The sequence below is a fragment of the Diprion similis genome, chromosome 9, assembly GCF_021155765.1.
Source record: "Diprion similis isolate iyDipSimi1 chromosome 9, iyDipSimi1.1, whole genome shotgun sequence".
Taxonomy (NCBI): Eukaryota; Metazoa; Arthropoda; class Insecta; order Hymenoptera; family Diprionidae; genus Diprion; species Diprion similis.
In genome coordinates this window covers 318,445-340,546 of record NC_060113.1, presented here as the reverse complement: position 1 = coordinate 340,546, position 22,102 = coordinate 318,445, and the positions used below count along the sequence as shown (strand labels likewise).

At 38.4% G+C, this 22,102-nt stretch overlaps 5 protein-coding genes and 1 long non-coding RNA gene across 7 annotated transcripts in view; 4 read left to right on the top strand and 2 right to left on the bottom strand.

Annotated features, from left to right (window-relative positions):
- LOC124410505 overlaps positions 1-7,038 on the top strand; it is a 9,638-nt gene extending 2,600 nt beyond the window's left edge. Inside the window, exons 2-5 of the mRNA XM_046888941.1 lie at positions 1,508-1,846; positions 4,100-4,330; positions 5,531-5,806; positions 6,757-7,038. Coding sequence (XP_046744897.1) covers positions 1,508-1,846; positions 4,100-4,330; positions 5,531-5,806; positions 6,757-6,949 — 1,039 coding nt within the window. The 3' untranslated portion in view covers positions 6,950-7,038. The remainder of the gene's footprint in view (positions 1-1,507; positions 1,847-4,099; positions 4,331-5,530; positions 5,807-6,756) is intronic.
- Positions 1-17,951, top strand: part of LOC124410508 — a 23,943-nt gene extending 5,992 nt beyond the window's left edge. Inside the window, exons 2-3 of the long non-coding RNA XR_006929602.1 lie at positions 7,250-7,259; positions 17,818-17,951. This is a non-coding gene — a long non-coding RNA (uncharacterized LOC124410508). The remainder of the gene's footprint in view (positions 1-7,249; positions 7,260-17,817) is intronic.
- LOC124410506 (E3 ubiquitin-protein ligase RNF25) lies at positions 9,362-12,030 on the top strand. Of its 2 annotated transcripts, none has more exons than XM_046888943.1 (6): positions 9,362-9,533; positions 9,659-9,730; positions 9,916-10,156; positions 10,326-10,544; positions 10,630-10,941; positions 11,035-12,030. In XM_046888943.1, the coding sequence occupies exons 1-6, from the start codon at positions 9,508-9,510 to the stop codon at positions 11,203-11,205; spliced, it is 1,041 nt and encodes a 346-aa protein (XP_046744899.1). In that variant the 5' UTR covers positions 9,362-9,507; the 3' UTR covers positions 11,206-12,030. The 2 variants fall into 2 exon arrangements, with proteins under 2 accessions (XP_046744899.1, XP_046744898.1); XM_046888942.1 differs by having other exon boundaries at positions 11,032-12,030.
- LOC124410503 (NF-kappa-B essential modulator-like) lies at positions 13,702-16,072 on the bottom strand. The gene is made up of 3 exons (XM_046888940.1): positions 14,867-16,072; positions 14,250-14,309; positions 13,702-14,102 (listed from the first exon to the last, which is right to left on the bottom strand). The coding sequence occupies exons 1-3, from the start codon at positions 16,055-16,057 to the stop codon at positions 13,788-13,790; spliced, it is 1,566 nt and encodes a 521-aa protein (XP_046744896.1). The 5' UTR covers positions 16,058-16,072; the 3' UTR covers positions 13,702-13,787.
- LOC124410507 (PRKR-interacting protein 1 homolog) lies at positions 16,340-17,642 on the top strand. The gene is made up of 3 exons (XM_046888944.1): positions 16,340-16,661; positions 16,795-16,974; positions 17,104-17,642. Exons 1-3 carry the CDS (start codon positions 16,557-16,559, stop codon positions 17,452-17,454), a joined length of 636 nt encoding a protein of 211 aa, XP_046744900.1. The 5' UTR covers positions 16,340-16,556; the 3' UTR covers positions 17,455-17,642.
- LOC124410501 (HEAT repeat-containing protein 6) lies at positions 17,834-22,102 on the bottom strand. The gene is made up of 12 exons (XM_046888938.1): positions 21,882-22,102; positions 21,550-21,798; positions 21,246-21,479; positions 20,344-21,172; positions 19,975-20,264; positions 19,509-19,850; positions 19,200-19,447; positions 18,867-19,086; positions 18,707-18,784; positions 18,422-18,628; positions 18,203-18,319; positions 17,834-18,125 (listed from the first exon to the last, which is right to left on the bottom strand). The coding sequence occupies exons 1-12, from the start codon at positions 22,053-22,055 to the stop codon at positions 17,946-17,948; spliced, it is 3,168 nt and encodes a 1,055-aa protein (XP_046744894.1). The 5' UTR covers positions 22,056-22,102; the 3' UTR covers positions 17,834-17,945.

Sequence of the window (22,102 nt, the reverse complement as noted above, 5' to 3'; positions counted from 1 at the left end):
TACACCGTACATATTATGTGTATAAATATACATATATATGTATGAGTGTGTGTATGAAATTCCAAGAAAACGAGTAACTCAACATGTATAATTATATGATCACGAATCGTACATGCACGTCTATAGTCCGTTCAATTGTACCAAAAATAAGAAAAAGATGCGGGAAAAGAATTAATCACTTGTATATAGCTAGTATGTATAGCTGAAGTGACGATTTGTAACACGTTATTGGCGTCTTTCAAGTTCACGCGCGCGCTGTTACGTCACTTTTGTCGTATAATACTTATAGTAACAATAATAAGCTATGTGCGTGTTATACAAGAAATCTATACAGTATAACAATCGTACAGCATAATGAGATAAACATCGACTGTGCACATCTTGCAACAGCCGATTGTCGCCATAATAATATCTAGTCCATGCACGTCTATAGTATATGAGTACGATTTATATTTATAGATCGGAGCAAGCGGTTTACCGCACCTTGCATGATCGCAATTTCTATTATTATTCTTAAATACAGGGTCTAGTCGTTGGCGGAGCTTGTTTGAGCCGATCTGCAACGAATCGGGCGTATTTAGCGGAGCAGACCTGCACCTAGTATTATATCTAATCTTTTCTTGTCCAATTTTGTTTTCCTTATTATTTTCGACGATACGAGGCATCACTTGATCATTGACCGTTGACTGCAGCGTATAAAACACTCATGTTATATTTTGCAAAATTACGCACTATCCGTTGGTATCGCCCGCTGCGATTGTTTGTTTACGTCTTAACTATGTAGATTATTGTATAACTTGAGAAAATATATCAGAGGTCAAGAGCGAAGAACCGTTTAGCTCGTTATTACCGAAAATCGCGCGCTGTTATAATATTATTATTATATAAATTTTAATGTACTCTAATGTCGGTATATTTTATTACATTTCTTACGCGCTGTGTGATGAAATAAATTTTCGAGTCAATCACCCGGCTGAATATTCGCGATAATTTTGTCGTTGTAATATACCGGGCGTGTAATACGTGTGTCATATTCGACATATCGACGGGTCTTAAGCAGTAAATATACACGGCAATTCCGTGTATCCCATTCAGGTCAAGATTTTGAACTTCGAACAGGTTTTTCCGAACCGTGTAACCGAAACTATACGTTGATGATGATGCGGTAAAATGTTCAAGTGTTCTCCTTACAATAAACTTACGCACCTAACCGAGAGTTCAAAAGTCTTCAGAGGTCTTTGAAAGCCTTTAGACTGCAGGGTGGTCCTGAGTAAACATTGCGGTATTTCGGTTGGCCCGAACCGTACAGGTCAGGGTACCTACAATTCTCAACAACAAACCGATAAATTTCAATGAAACTGCACGAACAGAGGGGAAAGGAGTGCTAGAGAAGCGACCAATTCACGATCACGCGTGCAGTATCACTTAATTAAATGAATTGGCGATTTCTCTGTCGGTAAAGTAGATACCTACGTCAGAAATTGAAAACGGTACCTTTTTCTTTCAGGGACACCGACGTAACGCTGCGGGAAATATGGATCGAAAATGAAGGGCGTAAATTGCAGCTTATTTACGAGGGTGGCATCCTCAGTGATTGTTTCGACGTGGAGGCCGATCAAGACGCCGAAGAAGATGACTTCGTCAAGGAGTGCGCCAGCTCTTCGAGGCGAGAGGCCGGAGACCAAGACCAAGACGAGAGCGAGGAAGAGGAAGGGGACGAGGCTGCGTTCCAAGTACCCAAGAAGAACATCGCCGACTGGTTCGTCTCGGCCGAGGATCTTCGCCGTCAGTGCTTCCGGGTCAGAACCAGGACGCGGAATCAAGTTATGGCGCGGCACGGACAATCGTGAGTTATCCAGGTGCAAGAGACGAGCTTTCACGCACCAGCGAAACGCCCTTTCTCTCTTATATTCCCATAATTCCACCTGTAACATTAAACACATATACATTTAGCCATGCTTGCATTATTATATATCCTGTACATCATCCCGCTGTATTTTCATTCTGCTTTTTGTGATACTAACCTTATTTCTTTGCTATTGATTGAATCGATTATAATTAAAATTTATATAAATTGCATGGAGCTTGCCATATATACATATACATATGTAGGTACTAAATTTATACGAAAATATGTAAACGTATGCACGATTTGTATTTTAGATACTATATGCCTGCGTATTAATACGACGGTATATAAGCGCTGCCTGATTCTGATATTCGATTATCACCTTTTTCCCTAGTTTATTCTACGGAATAATTAACCTCATCGACTGTTCGAAAATTGATATTATATTATACACGTTGTATGTATATACAGTATTTTATGCGTGTGTATGTAAGGATTTTTTCCTTTTCTCCATATTGAGATTTCGTTCTATATTATATAACAACTATAGTGGCATTTGTAACGATGGAACTATTTTCCTGGGCGCGTTCTACTGGGGTTTTGAGTTTCCCACATCCTTGACAAATGATAATATATTACAGTAGAATAAATAGACAAAAGATAAAATCTGGTCAAATAGTGCAGAACGACGAGGCTGATAGTAATTATGACAACGCGTCGCATAGATAATATTTTATATTATAGGTAGTACATACGTATGTATACATATACTGACGTGCATCGACATGCAGTCTAGCATAAATTTAACTATCAAAATCGACACTGCTGGGTAAAATGCTACCGATAGATCCATTTAAAGTAAAAAATGGAAAATACTTTCAAAAACATAACTTAAATGGATAAATGTAAATGGCTACTTTGAGAATACTTAAATTTGAAAAGCGGAAAATAGGTACTTGAAATCGTTTATAAAACGTAAAATGGTTTACATAATGAAACCATTTTTATATCTCATCTGTAATACAACACATGTCAGCAGTATGCAGTACTCGCTTTGACGAGCAGCTGGTTCTTGAACGTATCATCATTCATGCTTCTTCTTCTGGGTCACATGATCATAAACACGTAGGAAAACAATCGTTCCACTGGTCCAGATGACGGCAAAGGCGTACTGTACTTGAGACTGCTGTGTAAAATGCTTCAATAGATCCATTTCAAATGAAAAATGGAAAATACTGTCAATAACATGATTTATATGGGTAAATCTAAACGGTTACTTTGAGAACATTTCAAATGTTAAATGCAAAATGCCATTTACATTTTAAATGCCTATTTGGAATGAAACCATTTGAAATATTACCCAGCAGTGGGAACGGAGGTCAATTTAACGAGCTTTAAATGCGAAAAGAAATAACTAACCACTTATACACAATTACATGACCGCAGTATATAACCTTATTGACTAACCGCACGTGCGTTACGCAGATTTTCTAACCGTGTGTCTCGAGTTAACAGCAGTCAAAGTTCGTGCAGCTCATCATATACGGTACGAGAGGAGGTATTTTGTCTTTTCTTTTATCTTTCATCTCTGTGAATTTCATTTCTTGTTTTTTTTTTCTTTTTTTTTTCTAATTCAAACTGGCTCGTATAATCGACGATATCCTTAATTGCGTGGGTTGTAAAACACTTGTAGTATTGAAAAATTGTGATTCCTTATACGACGGAAATAAATGTACATGGTTTAACATCGACGAGGGATCGCCTTGCTGCACAGCTCTGTATTATTCCGGTGTAGCAGGTATAATATACCTAAAAACTATAGAAAGGCGATCCCCGGAGATTACGAGTTTTACGTGATAGTAATTCCGAAAGAGCTTCGGTATCCATGCTTCGAACGGTGTAATAAAACACTTAAACGTTGTCGTATAGTAAAACTCCCCCGTGTCCATTCTCATAAAAAAAATACCCCCTCTCAAACCATCCTCACGCAGCTTAAGCATCCATATATAGGTGACGCGACAATGTTATACCCGCACCAAAAAATTGTCGGTTTTACGGACTTTTTTTTACAGGTATATACAATTAGTATAATATGTACCTACATACGATTACGCAATACACATTGGGTTTATTTAACGATCGTTTTATCCTCGTATTCGGTTGCAGTAAAATGCAGAGATGTCAATTTCTCGTGTGAATCCGGACGAGCGATAAGATCGATTTAAGTTCTCGTCGTTTTGGCTTACGCAGGATCAGAGTTAGGAGAGGATTGCTCCAAGACCTGATGATCGCCCCGGGGACGAAATGGTGCGGACCGTCGCAGCTAGCATCGCGTTATAACGAGCTCGGGGCTTTCGATCAGTTGGACAGATGCTGTCGTCGCCACGATCATTGTCACAGGGCGATTCCTCCGATGACCCAACGCTACGGTTATTACAATTCCATGCCGTTCACTCTCAGTCACTGCGGATGCGACCAAAGGTAAACTGTAAAAAACAAACAAAAAAATAAGAAGAAGAAGATGAATATAACAAATACCGGAGAAGGTTATTGTATAGGCACCAGATCATCCATGCAGTGATATTATATCGATACGATGTACCGTCGTTTTCAAATTCTATAAATTATACCGCTAGAGAATTGACAAAGAATATAATAACAACGAGGGGATACAACTGTTACTGCATACTTACATATTGGTATCAAAGAGCTGTAGGAAACGCGTGTTACGTGTATGCGCACGACGTATATATATATCGAGACTAAAACCCTGCCACACCGCCGATGCCGTCGTTGACGTCGCCGTTCCATGATCGCCATCCACGTCGGTCTCTCGCTCGCTTACTCGACCCTCGTCCTCCTTTCTCGCCGGGGTGCGCGATAACGTGTCAAAAATTCGCCTGCAAAATGAAAAGCGAAAGTATATATGTATGTATCTCGAAAAAAGATGAGAGGAAAAAGAGAGAAAGAATGAAAAGAAAATACACAACCCCGATAGCTATCTATTTTCTGCGTATCGTAAAAGGCATGTTTTATAATAGACGCTGCAGTTATATACGACGACGGCCACGACGTGCTGTATCTTTATAAGGTATATAATACCTAATACCTATACACACAACAATGCTATGTCATGCATATTATGTCGTCGAACGAGATGAATCGAACGACGCAGACATCCTTGTATTATATAATATATCAAGTATAGGTATATCGACGTACCTACATACGTTATCCCGTAGCGAGGATAAAAAAGAGGAGTAAAAAGCACCGATGCAGCGATCAAGCGTCAACAAAGACGCAAGCTTGTTTACGCGAGCGTCAAGATCGATAATCGAAGTATAAAATTTGATTGATAAGCCTCTGCACGAAGCCTGCGATATATCATAGGTGTGTAGTATAAATGTGATAGAATTTAGCTTGTATACCCTGTAGCCGCAGTAAAGCTGTGCAGTAATTGATTCAAATTTCACTTCAAGTTCTCCTTCCGCCTGCATCCCAATACGTAGTATCGTTGGTATAACGAATATCGTGCAGTGTGTAAGTCCCAATCTGTAAATCAGACATTCTAGATTATACGGAATTACGTATATAGTAGGTATTAGCTAGAAGAATGGCAGTGAGGATCGTATATAGGGTGAAAATCGCCGGTTTGTCGTTCGTTGTTTGTCTGCACCGCAGGAGATACGGCGACGGTGAGGAGTCGAAGAGGCGGAGACGAAGAAGACGAGGACGTCGCCGGGGAAAACGCGACCTCCTTATCATACCCGGGACGCAGTGGTGCGGTCGGGGTCACAGAGCGACCAAGTACACGAACCTCGGTGGTTTCGGCTCGGCAGACGCGTGCTGCCGGCGCCATGACACCACCTGCCCCTTCTTCATACCCGCCTTTCAAACGAAATACGACCTCTTCAACTGGGGAATTTCTACCCTCATGCATTGTGCCTGCGACGAGCGGTAAGCTCTCGCCGACCGGAGCGCGATTATCTTTTAAATACCATGCACGCACCGCGACGAGTGTCTCGGTTAATTGCGGAAAATATAAGAAACAAGGTGGGAGGGAGGATCGCGAGGAAGAGAATCGCGCGAATAGCTAGAGAGAAATTGTGTAGTCGCGATTTTTCAAAAGACTTTTTTTTTCAGTTTTTCACTTTCCGACACCGGCAGATAATTATATAATCGTTGCTTCAATATGCACACTGTAATGTATATAAACCTACACGCTTGTCAATATACAGCTTTAGCTAATAATATCTGTACAATAATTCATATTCCAAAGATCGCGGTCGTATTGTACACCTTATCTGTGTTATCATGTGTTCGGCTTCTCAAAATATACGCGGACTAAAGTCAGTAATTTAAGCCAGTGAGAATACAATTCGTTGTAATCAGCTATCGCCCGAGATCGCGTTGGAATTCCCTTTAAGGAAGTTATGCTTCTCGCATTTATTCTTACTCTTTAACAACGCCGATCGGTTCTGATTCAGAAACAATTATTTATTATAATAGACAAGGTTGGCGTCGTGCAAAATTTTGCAGATTACCATATATAGTATGCATATTTCGCAAGCCATGTAGACGTTATTCTTGTACAATATGCGTTATATAAGAGCACATGTCATGTTTGCAGTTTTAAAATCCAGGCTTACACCGAGTAGTTATATACATATATATATAATTACCGCCAGGGAAACTAAGTTCAAACGAATCTAATTTTCGTTAAAGTTAATATTATTTATATTACACGCAATCTGCAAAGTTCATAATTTCTTATTTAACTGCCAAAATATATTATATCTATAATCTATTTTCGAAAGATATATTTTACTTTTAGACATATACTAATTTTGTATACCTTTTCTTCTACTCAACTTCGTTTTTCGTTCCGTAAATTTTTCCACTTTCAGTTTTCGAACGTGTCTGAAGATGGCCGGAACTTCGTCGGCGAACTTCGTTGGGAAATTGTTCTTCAACGTTGTACAGACAAAGTGTTTTGTTCTGAAGCCGGAAAAAGCCTGCAAGCGAAGATCGTGGTGGGGGAAATGCGAGGCTTACGAGTACCGGAAACAGGCGTATCTCAGGGACAACGTGCCGTACTGACGATGCGACACCCGTTTGTAATAATTTCACGTGAAAATTCTATAATTCGTCAACGGATTTACACGTGACGTTTCCAAATCTGAAAACAGGGAGAAGATAAGAAGAAGAAACAAAAATATTTCGTACTGAATTAGCTATAAATGACACACTGTAATATATATACATATATATGTAATATACATGTGTGTGTGTGTGTGTGTAAAAATATTGCTAATTCCCAAATCTCTCGGCTGCAATTAACTTTATTATCTAATCAATTGCAACCGCTATAATTTAAACATCTTTACATATTTATCAAAGATTTCGAAAAGTTATTGTTAATTAGACTAGTTTTCACTAGTTCTTGTAAGAAGTACATATACATACATAAAGCGGTAAAATTGCGCACAAAATTATAATTCCAATATTATAATCCGACCGTACAATTTTTCAAGGGATATATTAATTGTTAATATCTAGAGAGTTTGAGATGCAAACGACTCATAATTTTTTTTACTTAAAAGAATTCTTTTTCTTTCTGCGTAACAAAAGGAAAAGTTCCTATATACCTATGGTGATATTATTTAGTAGCGAATACACGTTCGCGATACTTGAATGATTTATTTGAAAATGCTTACTGAATATTAGAAACGTCGAAAAATTATTTATAACTTGTTTACTTTTTCTCTGGAATATAATGATTTGAGACAGATTTCTGTAGCGTTTACTAAATTTCGGCCATATTGCGTAATGACTTCAATCGAAATTCTCATCGATGACAATAATAATTTACTACCGAATGACAATAATAACAGTATCAACATCTAGGCGTACGTATGATATACATAGAATAATGTATAAGTATAACGGTGTAGTCAGTTTGTTTAGAACAAATTTTAGTCCCATTATAACGAATAAATCAAAGTATGTAAGAAAAATTACCGCATTATATGCATTATGCGGTAAAATAATAGAGAGTGTAATGAGTACGCACATATATGCATGTGATAATCTTTGATATAACTGTTTCGGAAGAGATCCGCGTGATTAGTCTACGTTTTATATAATACGAGAAAGCATAAAGTAAGTTTTTCCGCAGTGATAACAATTTCGTCGAAATGCATGTAGAATCGATAGAGTCTATTACAATTACTATATAGCTTATAGTAACTTAATTTATGAATTAATATGATATAATTATTCGTATTATATATGTATATCGATGGATGTAGAATTATTACATTTGTGTAAGATTTTGCCGATAAGGTAGTTATTAGTACGTGTGTACTTACATACGGAGATTAGAATTGTAAAAATTTAACGATTTTTCCCAACGCGCGGACATGTTATGTTATTGTATACAAATATTGTAGTTTCGATGATATTCTTTCTGTCTCTGCATTATTGTAAATATGTATGATAAAGAAGAGAATTATTATAATGATACGCGATATGGGCAAAGACGACTTTAATATATTATGCGAATAAAAAAGAAAATTGAATTGACTCGCATGAGCAACCCTTTTATTTTACCTCGTAATAACGGGCCATAAAAATAAAAGCAACGAATGTTGCCATAGAATTGTTTTCGATGAAAGTTGTAATATGGATATATGTGAAAATGGCCAAAAATGTTTATTCCAAAACGCATGCAATTGTTTAACTTGAAGTGAACTTACCCAATGAGTTGCATAAATATTGTGGAATGAATCCCGTCTGATCCGTTCCTCTGTTACACTGATGAATGATCCTGATCCACGCTGAGATGAAAAATCCTGTGTAAATTCATGGCTATCATTTATTCGATATGCAATCAGTTTTCGTCACTCTTGAATTACGAAATTTGGTCCAAGCAAAACTTTCACGAGTTAACGGCAGCCCGCGCAAACTCTACTTTAGAGCGCACCGTCAGTGCTGCCAATCGTCCACTGGTCCCAAGGATTCCGTTCCTTGTTACAAACTGAATGCGATAGCGACTTAATTTTAACCACTGAATTAAGTCCTTCTCAAAAATATTAGCTCAACCAGAATCAACCTCGTAATTGCGTTGTAATCGCAGAATTATTCATTGATTACTTTACAAAATGATCGCCCGCTAATATTTGGGACCTACTTTGCGTCGCTAGAATCTCGGAATTCTGACGTCACGAGTTACTCAACACCCGCCTTCTTTTATTATTCTATATTTTCTTTGACTTGTTATAAGCGAGTGAAAATTGAGATTTCGTTGGAAAAAATTATTCTCTTCTTGTAAATCTACATTCGCGACTATTGTAAGAATTATATTGAGAAATATTGAGACCGTGCAAGTATCGCAGATGCCTTCGTTTGTTCTTTTTTCAAATAACACGTATCGAATGCAGGTTCGGTAACTGCCTAGCAAAGATAAAAAAAAATACCCTAGTCTTTGACTGGCAGATCTGTAAATGTAGCAGAAAGCTGCCGGACAAGGCAAACCTGAAGGCAAACGCTTTACGTCGGAACGGCCGACTGATTTGTCGAGGAGACGAAATATATCAAATATAAAAAAATAACAGATACCTTTGTCGACTTATTATTCGCATCTCTCAATACTAATAATGGCTGATCCTGGCACAGACGAAAGGTAATTAGCAATGATCCTGAGCCCAATACGTAGTGACAATTTCCTCGAATGTGTCGAACTGTCACTGTCAATATTAATTTTTCCACATTTAAATACATTTCTTGATACTGCTCTTGTTTATACAGGGTGACTGACGAGGTCGAAGCTCTCAAAGCTATTCTTCTTGATCACGAATTGCACATAAAAGAAAACCGAAGGTTCGTAGATTTAAATCCTTACTTTCTATGGATCAAGTATTTCGATTTACTACGATACTGTTTTGCAAACGCATACTACACATCTGTGGAGATTCACGTTAAAAAATCGTGAAATATATGAACAGTACTTCAGGGTGTCTCGCATTAACATTCTTTCACTTACGTATTGCATCCGGTTGTTTCAGAGGTGAACCGGAATGCATCGAGACCATAGTGTTTCCATCAACTGGAGAAGATTCTCAGTCTCAGTACGTCTGCGTCAGATTAGTTGTGAATTTGCCACCTGGCTACCCAGATGTTTCGCCAAAAGTTACACTCCGAAATCCACGAGGATTGCACGAAGACACTGTTCGTCTCATACAAGCAGATGCAGAAGCGAAGTGCCAAGATTTTGTTGGACAACCCGTTATGTTCGAGTTGATTGAGGTGAGCCAAAGAGGACTTTAATCCCTCAGTAAAAAAAAAAAAATATTGTACAGATGCTTTCAATATTTGGTAGAAACAGTATTTAAGTGATATAGTTATTGAGACCCGGATGTAGCGGAAAACAATCAATTTGATTACTACGCTCAAAAGAAAATTTAATTAATTACAGCTGGTACGGGAACATCTGACCTGTAGCAACTTGCCCTCTGGCCAATGCGCCGTTTGCCTCTATGGATTCAGAGAGGGTGATGAATTCACGAAAACCGATTGCTATCATCATTTTCACTCGCATTGCCTCGCGGCTCACGTAGCTGCTGCTGAACGACACTATAGAGAGGAGCAGGAAAAAGTGCCGCTATGGCAACAAGATCCTAAAAACAAGTTCCAAGTGGGTTTCCAATGCATATTATAGAGTTGACAAATTAACGATACATCCTTGGTGTGCAAAACATCTTCTTTTCCAATAATCGTAGGCAATCTGTCCCGTATGCCGAGAACCGATTGAATGCAACGTTGAAAGTCTAAGCCTTGCTCCACCGCCGTTTGAGGTTGAAACTGCAAAAGATTTTACAGTCACTGCGGAACTGAGGGAACTGCAACATCAGATGGCTGCCTTATTTTTACATCAGCAGCAGAGGGGAGGAATAATAGATCTTGAAGCTGAGGGAGTTAAGATGCTCTTACGGACTGAAGATGAGTCTACCGGTGCTGGAGAGGAGCCCAGTCCTCCTGGGACAAGTTTAACTGCAATACAAAACCAGGAGGAACCAGTCGTAACTCAGGTGGTAAGCTAAATGTTGAAATATATTTTCTAGAATTCTTGAAGTTAGCAGATGATGCATGGCTAGTTTGATTCGGATTTAATGTTCGATTAGCAGCACCCTCAGCAGTTCACGGCGCAGCAGAAACCTAATCAATATCAGCCACGGCAATCGCAACAAAATCATCAGAGACATAATAACCATGGCCATCGAAACCGGGGACGTGGACGTCCTCATTATCGACGCCACTTTGACAGAGTACGGCAAGCAGAGGCAACTCCCAGATGACAATGGGTTCGCGACAACCTCAGCACTGCCTGGCACCTCTCGTCATTGAATTTACACAATACAATTAGCATTATTAGCGTAATACTCGACGTTACTAGCTATGGCTGTCAAATTTTCAATCGTCTTTGTGTGATTAAATTATAGGTAACGTTGTCCTTAGCAGCTCTCCCATTGTAACGGTATATAAAGTGGGATGCGTTTGAACTTTTGGATACGGTGTACGATCACAGTAAATCGTTTAGACTCATTCCCATCACATTAATTGCAGACAATGCGTTCAAGATTTAGGTTTTGAACAGTTTAATGTGATAATTAAAACATCAAGAAAGTAAGTTTAGAAGTTATAGTGAATTTTGTAAATTGTTTTCAAATTAAAATGAAATTAGACTTGCTTTACCGATATACTTCCATAGAATTGTGAATAGCGATATTTTCCCAAGTTCTGAAACACATACCATACATACGTACATAGTATACATATTTTTATTCCTTGCAACTTTTTTGATTCTCTTGTTTTTCTGGCTGGTTTCTAATATCCCAATCAATATGCAATATCTAGTCAAACTTTGTGTGAGATTTTAGAAAAATGGCGGAAATGAAGAACGTGATTTTTCGAATGGTTATCTTATAGCTATGCAAGGCTTGTGATGGACATCAATTAAAGCAGGAGCAGGCAATAGTTTTATAAGGGTATTGAAGATAATCACTCAATGCGACTCGAGCTTAAGATGTAAGTGGAAAGTAAAATGTTCCGAATTGTTAGACTAATAAAAATTACTCCCATGTTATATGCCGTGTAATAAATGTTGTCAAAATATACATATATACCTATATATGTGTGTGTATATATAAATATATATATTAGGGGGTCTTTATTTCGGGGTCAGAAAAATTTTTATTCAGACGCCCTCAGATTTGTTCCAAATTATTTTTAAAAAAATCCGTGTAAAGTTTCAAGCCTCTACGTTAACTGGAGCATCTGCCTTTAGCTCTGAAAGTTTTAAATGTAAAATACGTATAGTTTTTATCAGCAGTTATTTCGTTTTGTATGACTTTAGTATAAATTAATGGACCGATTTGAAACTTGGCAGAGTTGTTGTTTATGATGATAGGAACAAACTCTGAACACTTCAAAATTTTGTAATAATTTTATAATAATTATTGACTTATATATAAGCTGAATAGTATCATTTTTATTAAACTTACAAACAATAATTATAAAAATTTTCATGGTTTGTTCCTATTATTACAAGTAACAACTCTGCCCAGTTTCGAATCGTTCCTTTGATTTATACCAATGTTATGGAAAACGAAATAACTGATTATAAAAACATGCATTTTCCATTTGAAACGTTTGGAGCTTTGAGGCACGTGTTCCAGTTGACAAAGCAGCTTAAAACTTTGAACATAATTTTATTTATGATTTGAAATAGATGTAGGACGTGGTCCAATGAAAATTTTCCCCACCCCCAAATAAAGACCACCCTAATATACATATAGTGACAGAGACACTTCTCACATCATTCCAGTAAACCATTAATCGTACTAAATAGCGATGTTAAATACATAAATGAATGATGAACTGTATTTAACCATAAATTGAAATTGAATTGTAAGCGCTTACCTTCGTTTGCTAAACAGTGCAGAATAGTTACAACTGGGGTTCAATCAGTACGGCAATCGCTCTTGATAGTAATAAGTTGCACATGTAGCTCCGAACTAAATTGTAAGTTTGGAATAACAAAAACAATAATTGAATTTTAATCTTGGCACTTGACGATATAAAAATTAAAATATCATTAGCATAGAAATTTTTCAGATATATTAGGGATGCGCAACGTCGATATGTAAAGACTTACAATGCTCTTAAGGTACTCCGATCACTATTTCAATTCTCAGGTGACTAGATGCATGGATCACTCAATTCCAGTCAACTATTGTTTGAATGTTGCTTACATGGAACACTTGTGAAATAGGATTTACGTTTATTTCACAGTACTGGCAAAGAATAAGATATAAGTGGTAATAACTTTTGCATTGTTGATAAAGTGTTTGAAACACATCTCTCTTTCCAATGTATGATTTCAATCGAATACAGTTTCGAATGTTCTGGTTTTATACCGTAAGGTCTCATCAGACCTCACCATTGTAACATACTTCGCAATTTATAATCTATCAACATACTATATCAGTTTATCGATATTAGAAGGTAGACAATGACAGTTTATACACAAATTTGGTTTTGCTATTAATTGCGTTGCTTATTTTTAGAATTTTTGCTATTAGTAATCAACATATTGATATTCAAGCCAAATTCTTGAAAAATAATAATTAAGAGTTATATTGCCGACCATCTTTCGAACCTTGATAATATTATGCACTTGTTTATAAATAGGTATATTTATGATTACGAAATAGAAAAATTTCAGAGAATATTAGAAAATAAAAAAACGAAAATTATCTTTACATGGCAATTATATGAGGAAATGTCAGATCATCATAAATGAATATCTGTGTTTGGTAAATATATCATTTAATATATTAATCTCACATGATTTCTTTACTTTCTTTTTATATTTACATCACGCTACTGACCTAGCACTGTTCATAGGGGAATCTACGGACATTTGCCCAGAGTTTAACAGTCGAGCACGCTGCCCTACGTCAAGGGCTTCAAGCTTTTTATGCAGTTCTTCCAGTCCCGCCTGTACGGGACCCAGTAAATTTTTACCACTAGCCAAAACCCGTGTTACACTATGCATTAATCGTGCATCCAAAGGAACTGGGGAAGGAATTTCCGTAGCTATATTTTGAGAAAATCCGTCTCCATATCCCTCGTCTATACTTTCTTCCAACGTATTCGCCATTGAAATTAATTTCAGTCGTTCGTTCAGCTCCTGAAAATTGGATAACTAAAGTTTTGCAAATGTTTAAAGAAAATGTATGAAATTATTGTATCACAACAAATGATAGAGAAATCAATATTATTTCATCAATATGTTTAAATATCTTCCGATAGTCTATGACTAGATCAAGGAATTCACCTTATTTCTCTCAAGAGCTCGCTTGAGACATTCCTGTAAAGAAGTGTCTGTTTCAATCCTCTGAAATAACCACATTTTAATTAGTGCCATAATATTTCATTGATTTCTCAGTTAAAGCAGTGCAGTAGAGATAACACGAAGTTGAAATTAGTTTTCAGACTTGGTGATCAAACATGCTAAACTCGGATTCTTGCATTTCGCTTGTTATTCCAATTGGCATGAATAGCTCATGGCCGTCAACTTCCGTCCCCAACTTTAGCTTTACAAATGTATAACATGCTACACTTGGAAATGAGCTTTTCAACAATTGCAAAGAAAAATAGTGACGACGATAGGTGGGTCTTGGAAATTGCATACCCTATGTAATTGAGCGTAGATGACAGGAAAGTACCTTATGTTCAAAATAATAGAACTGGCAAACTGGATTGAAAATGAGGATGAAGAATTTCTCTTGGTATTGCTAGCGTATGAATGAAATGTAGCTGAAGCAATGGACCAAAATTACTGTAACGAATGTAAAGATTAGAACAATAATATACAAACATGAATATAGGAAATTGATGAAATATTAGGTAAAAGGTGAGGAAAAGACAACAATTTTTTAAATGCCAGCCTACCGCTTGAAACAATTGCTTCCTACTATCTTCTCTGTTAACTTGTTCTTCCAAATATCTGATCTTCCGTTTGGCATCTCTTAGCTTCTTGAACAGAGCACTATTTGCAGCGAATGAGCGAGACCTTAAGGTCTTATTCTCATTTTTAATTTCCTGAATCACAGCGGCCTTAGACTCCAACTCGATATTTCTTTTTTTAATCAGTTTGTGTTGAGCAATCATTTTGTTAAGTTGAGATTTCAATTGGACTATCGCCTGTTCAACTTGGCCATGTTCCTGTTTGGAATTAAGGAGCGTCGACTCAAGGACATCCTTTTCAGACTTGACTTTATTGAGTTCAATCTGCACAGCGTTGAGTCGGCTTTTGGCCTCATTTTTTTCCATCTCGCACTTCTCCATGTTTATTCCCATACCAGAGATCAACTCTCTGTACTTGGTTAGTGCAGATTCCAATGAGTTTTTCTGAACCTCGACGCTGAGAAGGCGTTGCTCCATTGCTTTAAGCTCAACTCTCGTATCCCTCAGCTCGTCCTCAGTTGATTCCAATTTGGTTGACAAATCGGGCGACAGGCGAGTCTGGAAGTCATTGAGCGGCGTCGCCACCGTCTGACCTAGAGTAATTTTTGCTCTGAGCTGTTCTATTTCTTCCTTCAATTCCTGGCGCTCTTTTCTCAACTTTTTACTCAACTCGATGTATTCGTCATTGGCTTGCTTGCACCTGGCAGTCAGTGCCAAGGCTACTTCGTGCTTCTCCTTTACCAGTCGTTGATAAGTATCGACTTCGACCTGGAGGCCCCTTTTGCTAGCCTGCAGCTCATGGATCTGTACCTGATACCACTGCCTTAAATTCTCAGCAGCCAGCACCTGCCTCTTGGCATTCTTTAGCTCATTGTCGAGCGCAAGCCTCTCCTGAAGCGAAGCCTGGGCTTCGATGTACAGCTCGGTGATCTTGTCCTTCAGCGACTGGTTCCCCACGACTCTTCCGTTCAATTCGACCTGAGAATTTTCCAAGTCTACTCTTAGCCTCTCGTTTTCAACTTCGAGCGCCGACAGGCGCTTTAATAATTCCGCAGTCGACACATCTGGGGTGGAGACGTGTCTTAGTCGAAATTCGTCAGTTATTAAATGCAGCGAATCCGTCGATGTCACGGAGTCGAGTTCGTACCTCGAGGAGTTGTCCGAAAAGCTGTCCATCCTTGGGACTCGTTGCTCGTTGATCTGATCAATTTCTACAACAAACAGATCTGCAACCACTTGCCATATTTTGGTTGACTTGCCAATAATTTTACATACGGTTTCGGCTAACTTCGCATCGTTTGTTCGTCTCTTTCGTTCACAAAACACAGCGATAGAAAATCTCTGGCACTATACTGACCTATGCAGAGGTGATAACGAGGCGTTAAAATTCATCGGGGAAACATCAACTCCTTCCACATATGTTCTACGTGTGAAGAACAAATAGATACATATTGCAAAACAAGCTGACATCCACCTGCGATCACTTTTCCTTGCATGCGAAGATAACTTCAAACGGTTCAGTGACGTTTAACGTGTATACGGCTATGTTCAAATGTGTTCGGACATAACCTGAAAACTGTTACGATTGTCTCGACGTGAATGAATAGTATCGGCGATAAACAGAAATTGGATATTCATTTAGAGAAAAGTTTACTGTGAAAGAACTACGGAAGAAATGGCGGATAGCAAATCAAATGAAAAACAGGTTGAAAGGCCAATCGTAGCTAAATCAGCTGTTGATTTGCAGAGGTTAAAACTCATGAAACTGATGAAAAATCCTGTAAGTTAATAATTACACTGGTATAGATAGATAACGTAGATTTTTCTATTTTTTTTTTTTTTTTTCAATAACCGAGAATTTCGAGAGTATTCAAGGCATCTAAGTTTTAGTCATATGATTTCTCTGTGCTCAGGACAAACCAATTTTACTGCCAGAGAGACCTAAGTCTAAAAACACTCCAACGGTACCCGAATTTGTTCGAAATGTAATGGGAAGTAGCGCTGGGGCAGGAAGTGGAGAATTCCATGTGTACAGACATTTACGCCGCAAGGAATATTCAAGGCAGAAATTCATTCAAGAGAAAGGAAAGAAGGTCAGTGTCAGATGTTGCAAGGAAATTCAACCCTATGGGTGTATACATTTGCTCATACAGTTGTTAATGAAAACTGTTTGAAACGGATATGAAACTTTTCAAAAATTACAAACTGCTATTTTGTTACAGGAACTTTTGGATGAGGAGTACCACAAGAAGTTAGAAGCCAATAAAGAAGCAGCGGATCAAGCAACAGCCAAGAAGCGAGCCAAGCGGTTGAAGAAGAAACAGAAATTAAAGCAGAAGAAAAAATTGAAGCCTTCAAACCCTCAGAACAGTCAGAGCGACGAAAGCGAGCATAGCGATACACCAGCTGAAGATTCAGATCACGAAGAAAATGTTGAAGTGAAAAGTAATAGTGATACTCCAAGTGCGAATTGCAATTCCGAAAAACTCGACAACAGCGGTGATGGTAAGGAATGTAAAGAAAGCCGTGAGACTGAGGTTTCAACAAGTAAAATTGAAAGTGATAATCATTGATAACGTATATACATTATTTTAAGACAATGTACGAATTATTTACAAATGGTATGTTTATTTTGACCTGCGAATTCCAGACCAAATTTATCATCCTGAGCAAACTGTTGCAAGTAATCAACTACTATAGCTGATGAAAAAAACATTGTAAAATGAAAAGTGTGTTCTCTTACTGTAGCAGTAATTAATGGTTACTAACTTTAATAAAAAGTTTATAAGTTTTGCAATGTTCAGGAAGCTGGACTTTTCGGTAATTTATAAAACAAAGACTTAAAAATTTCGGGCGACGTTTATATAAAGTTCAATTCCTTTGACTGGGAGAGAGTTCGACCTCTTCAAGACTCGTAGACATGTAAATTGTGTAAGCTTTAGATGATGTGTCTTATCATTACTCAAAGTACCTATCAACTGTAGTAGATCCATCAACTCTTTTGGAATAATATTTGTTCTACATACAGGGTAACCTGTAAAATATTGGCTAGAGTAGGAACTTTTCAACAATAATTTATTATTGAACCAATTTCTAAATTGTCGTAGCAGTCAGAGCGCTCGAAAATTTTAACCAATGCGTTGGCAATTTGTCTCTCTTGTGATGTGGCGGCGTTTTGAGAGTATTTTATCATTTGCTCCTTTGCTTTAATTGTATCTCCAGCCTTTTCTGGTAGGACACGTTCCTAGAAAATTAATAATAAAAAATAATGTATTAATGAGTATTCACAAATGGAAAGATCGAGTCGTTTACTAGACATACTTGAAACTGTTTCATTTGAACTGAAGTATCTTCGATGTGGTCTTTAATTTCGTCCCACAGGGCTGGCAAGTCTGAAGCCAAAGTGTGAACAGCCAGATGGCTGAGGGTGAAGCAGAGCTAGGAAAATCACGTTGATTGGTACAAGATATTTTTCCATTGCATTGACTACGCGATGTTCTGTCTGATTAATCATGGCGTGGTTAAAAGAAACCCACAAACCTGTTGAACAAGTGTGTCACGATGAGAGTATTCAACATAGCTGGGAACATGCTGCGAGTTCTCTAAAGCTGACACAACACTTTTCCACACTAGCAAGATGTGCTTTCCGTATGATTGGCAAACTGAAAGGGCCCATGCAGCATTGGTACGAACTTTGAAATTCGGACTGAGACAGACGAGGCTACATAGAGCTGGAAATACCTGGTCCTGTTAAGAAAATGTCGTATTTTTATTTTCACGTTCAACTTATTTATTACTTCTTAGAAGGTTCCTTGAACTTCTTACCCTCCATGTTAATGGGAGAATTCTGTCTGGATGATGACTGAGCACAAACCCAAGAGCTCGACAGGAATTCCATCTCACCTAAAGTATCGGAAAGTTTGGAAGTTATCATGACTTTCTCATTTTGTTCATCGGTGTTTCTCCATGTTCCTATCTTGTTTACCTTCATATCGTTTCCTGTAACCGCACAGTTCACAAGCGCATCTAATCCCTGCGATGTATCCCTTAAGATTTGTTTATCGGGACACAGGTACAACGTGCTTCCCACCGCCCTTACAGCATTACACTTAACTTTGTCGTGATCTTTGGATGCTTTTACACTAGCTTGGTGAAGCCGGGGTAAAACATCTTCAAGCGGAATCGGTTCAACGTCACTGTTTCCCCTGTGATATAGAAATTATTCTCTTGAGTAGCATACATTCAATTGCGTCATGAAAAACGATTATTCAAGAAACTCAGAAATTAATTGAATAATTATAAAAAAAACACTACTAACTCCTGTCGCACCAAGCAGTCACAGAGATTTGCTAATGTCCACGCAGCTTTTACTTTCACCCCAGGATTCCTGTCACCCAATGCAGAACAGACAACATCCACCAAGTCCATGAGGAAGCCTACATCATCTTCTAGGGAAGGCAATTCAACAAGCATACCAAGTGCTCTAAGGGCAGCTGCTCTTACAGCACTTTCTTCGTCTCGCGCAGCTCCAAATAGTGTTGTTATGATCATTATACTGCGTTCTCTCTGCGGTATAGTATTGTCGAAATGTAAAAGGTAATATTTGTAGAATCAATTTGGTACTTACTGACAATAGGGACAACATATTGGAGCCAATATTTCCTAAGCAGTCGCAAGCAACTTCTCTCAACGTTGTTTGTGAATTTTGAGCTAGCTTAGCGACTGGGTTGAAAACTATATTCCAAAACGTTTGTCCATCCATAACATTCAATCCAGAGTTTGATATACAGCCAGCTATTGTTTCAATCACGCGACCTGCATGTAACGCCACAGGCGTTTCTGGCTCAGAAAGTGCCGAAACTAAAGCAGTTGCCACAATTTCTAGATGTGGGAAAACTACAGTTCTTGCATTGAAAGCTAGTGCTCCAATCAACTTCACCGAAGCCAATCGGACTGGGACACTCACAGCCTGAAAAGACATTTTTCTTCATACTTTCGGAATGAGATTTCCTTTGTTCAGATAAAAGTGTATTCATTGTAGGCTGCTAAACAACTAAAATTAAAAAGTACAAACATCTAATACAGAAACTCACTTGATTAGATACATTTCTAAGGCACGCATAGAGCAGTGAACTGATTTCCTTGTCTTGCGCACTTTCGTCACATCCGTAATCGATGTCACTCTCTTCATCCTCGATATTTTCAAATTCAAATTCATTCTCAGTTCCAGTGTCACTGGGAGTGTTGAGATTCAACTGTGAAAGTTCTGTATCTGTATCGGACTTTGTTTGCTTTAGAAGAATGTTCAATATCTCAGGAGTGATCGGATCTGACAAAGCCAGTGCTTCACAAACGGACAGAGCCGCGACACGCACGGTAGGATCTATAAGGTGGTTGATCGATAATTGAAGAAACTTGAATCACTTGAAAAAATATTACATACTATTTCCTTTTTAGCTGACCTTTGTGAAAGATATGCAGCCTGCAGTTCCTTATCAGTTTTGTAGCTAAGCCGGGCTTCAACCGGCTATAAGGTGTGCCTTGCACCAGGGCGGCAGAACATTTTAAAGCGTGTGTTAAAACAGCAATGTTCTTCTCTGTGCTTAGGAGCAGGGATAATGCAGAGTGCATTTCCCGAATCATGGCGCTGACAGTCCCAAAAAATGTGATAAAAGAAGATCTTTCCACGTCTTCGGCATGCATTAAAAACAGTTTAGCTCCTAGGAGTAGCTCAGTCAGGGCAGCAAGTGAGATTTGCCGCACTTTGGACACAGGATCTTTCAAAATGCATCTCATAAGCACTCTGGCGTCGGCTCTAGAACCACTGGCAACGATTTGTGGCCAGTATCCAAATATTTCACGACTAGGCGTGTTTTGAACAATAGAATTCAGCAACTGCAGAGCTTCCTGACGAACTCTAGACTCCATATGTGCAGGATTCACAGTTTCTGTGTCAGATGTGTCGGAATCACTGAGATTATACTTATTACTGCATCCTGTCAATTGTGGCGAAACATTGTTTGGTGATTCAGAGGTTTCTTTTTTAGGCTGTCTTCTCGATTTTAACTTCTGGCTTCTAAAATTTCTTCCTCTGGGTATCGAGTGAGTTGCTTCTGGCAGGTTCATAGCAGCCGGTCGTAAATGGTGGGGCTTCATAGGTGGGCAACCCTTGACTCCATGCAACATAAAGCTCTGGACGACACCTAAAATCTTTCCAATCGTATCCGCACTTTTCGTAAGACTTTTGTCAGCAACTATACCCCGTAGTATTCGCAGCGATGAACCTATAATCTGAAATTTATAATGCATCTCGTAGCTTCAGGCTTATATCGAAAATCGTATTCGTTTAAAATGTTTATCCCACCTTGTTATAATGCTGTTTGTTCTGGCTCTCGTAAGACACGGAAGAAACCATATCAATGACAATATTTTGAATGCTTTGAAGAAATTCAGGAGATATTTTAGCCCCATTACTTTCTTTATTTGCAAGAATGGCTTCTAGACAAGACGTACTGAGAAATTGTGTCTCCGTCCATTCACTAGTCACAGCCACAAACTTTAGAAGCAAGCCTCCGTTTCCCAACAAACTCCTGAGATCCTGAACAATGGAACGACGTAGATTAGAGCAAAAATACTTATATCAACGTTGGCCAGTTTTATATATTTACTTGATTGATTATATCGAACGGTCCAGTGCGCAGTAGACTCTGCAGAGCGAGAAGAAGATCGTCGTACGCCGTGTTATCGGCAAACTCGAGACATTCCAAAATCCATCTTTTGCAAGCAATGAAAGTTCGCCCATGAAATCGTTCACCGCATCGCCCAAGATTCACCAAAAATTGGCTGGTGTTTTTGACGAGCTGTAGTTCCGACGGTTGTACCACGGAGCATAATTGATTAGTCAGAAGTAGGGTAGCCTGCGATTGAAAATTTACTTATACATAACAGTGCAGACCTAAAAAATCGGAAATAGGTATCAGCATAGGTTAGGGTGACTTACGTTGCTATCAAAGGCTATCGGAGTGTTGTAATTTACTTGGTTTATCTCGGTTAGATACGAGTTAACCAATTTCTTGTCGCAACCTCTCTCCTGGGTGACTGACAATAATTTTTTCGTCAAAATAAGAAATTTGACAGTAGCGTCTGAGATTGACTGCTCCTGTAACAGCGCCATGGCGACGGTAAGTCGACGGGGTAAAAAGCCAGGGGGATTCTACATTA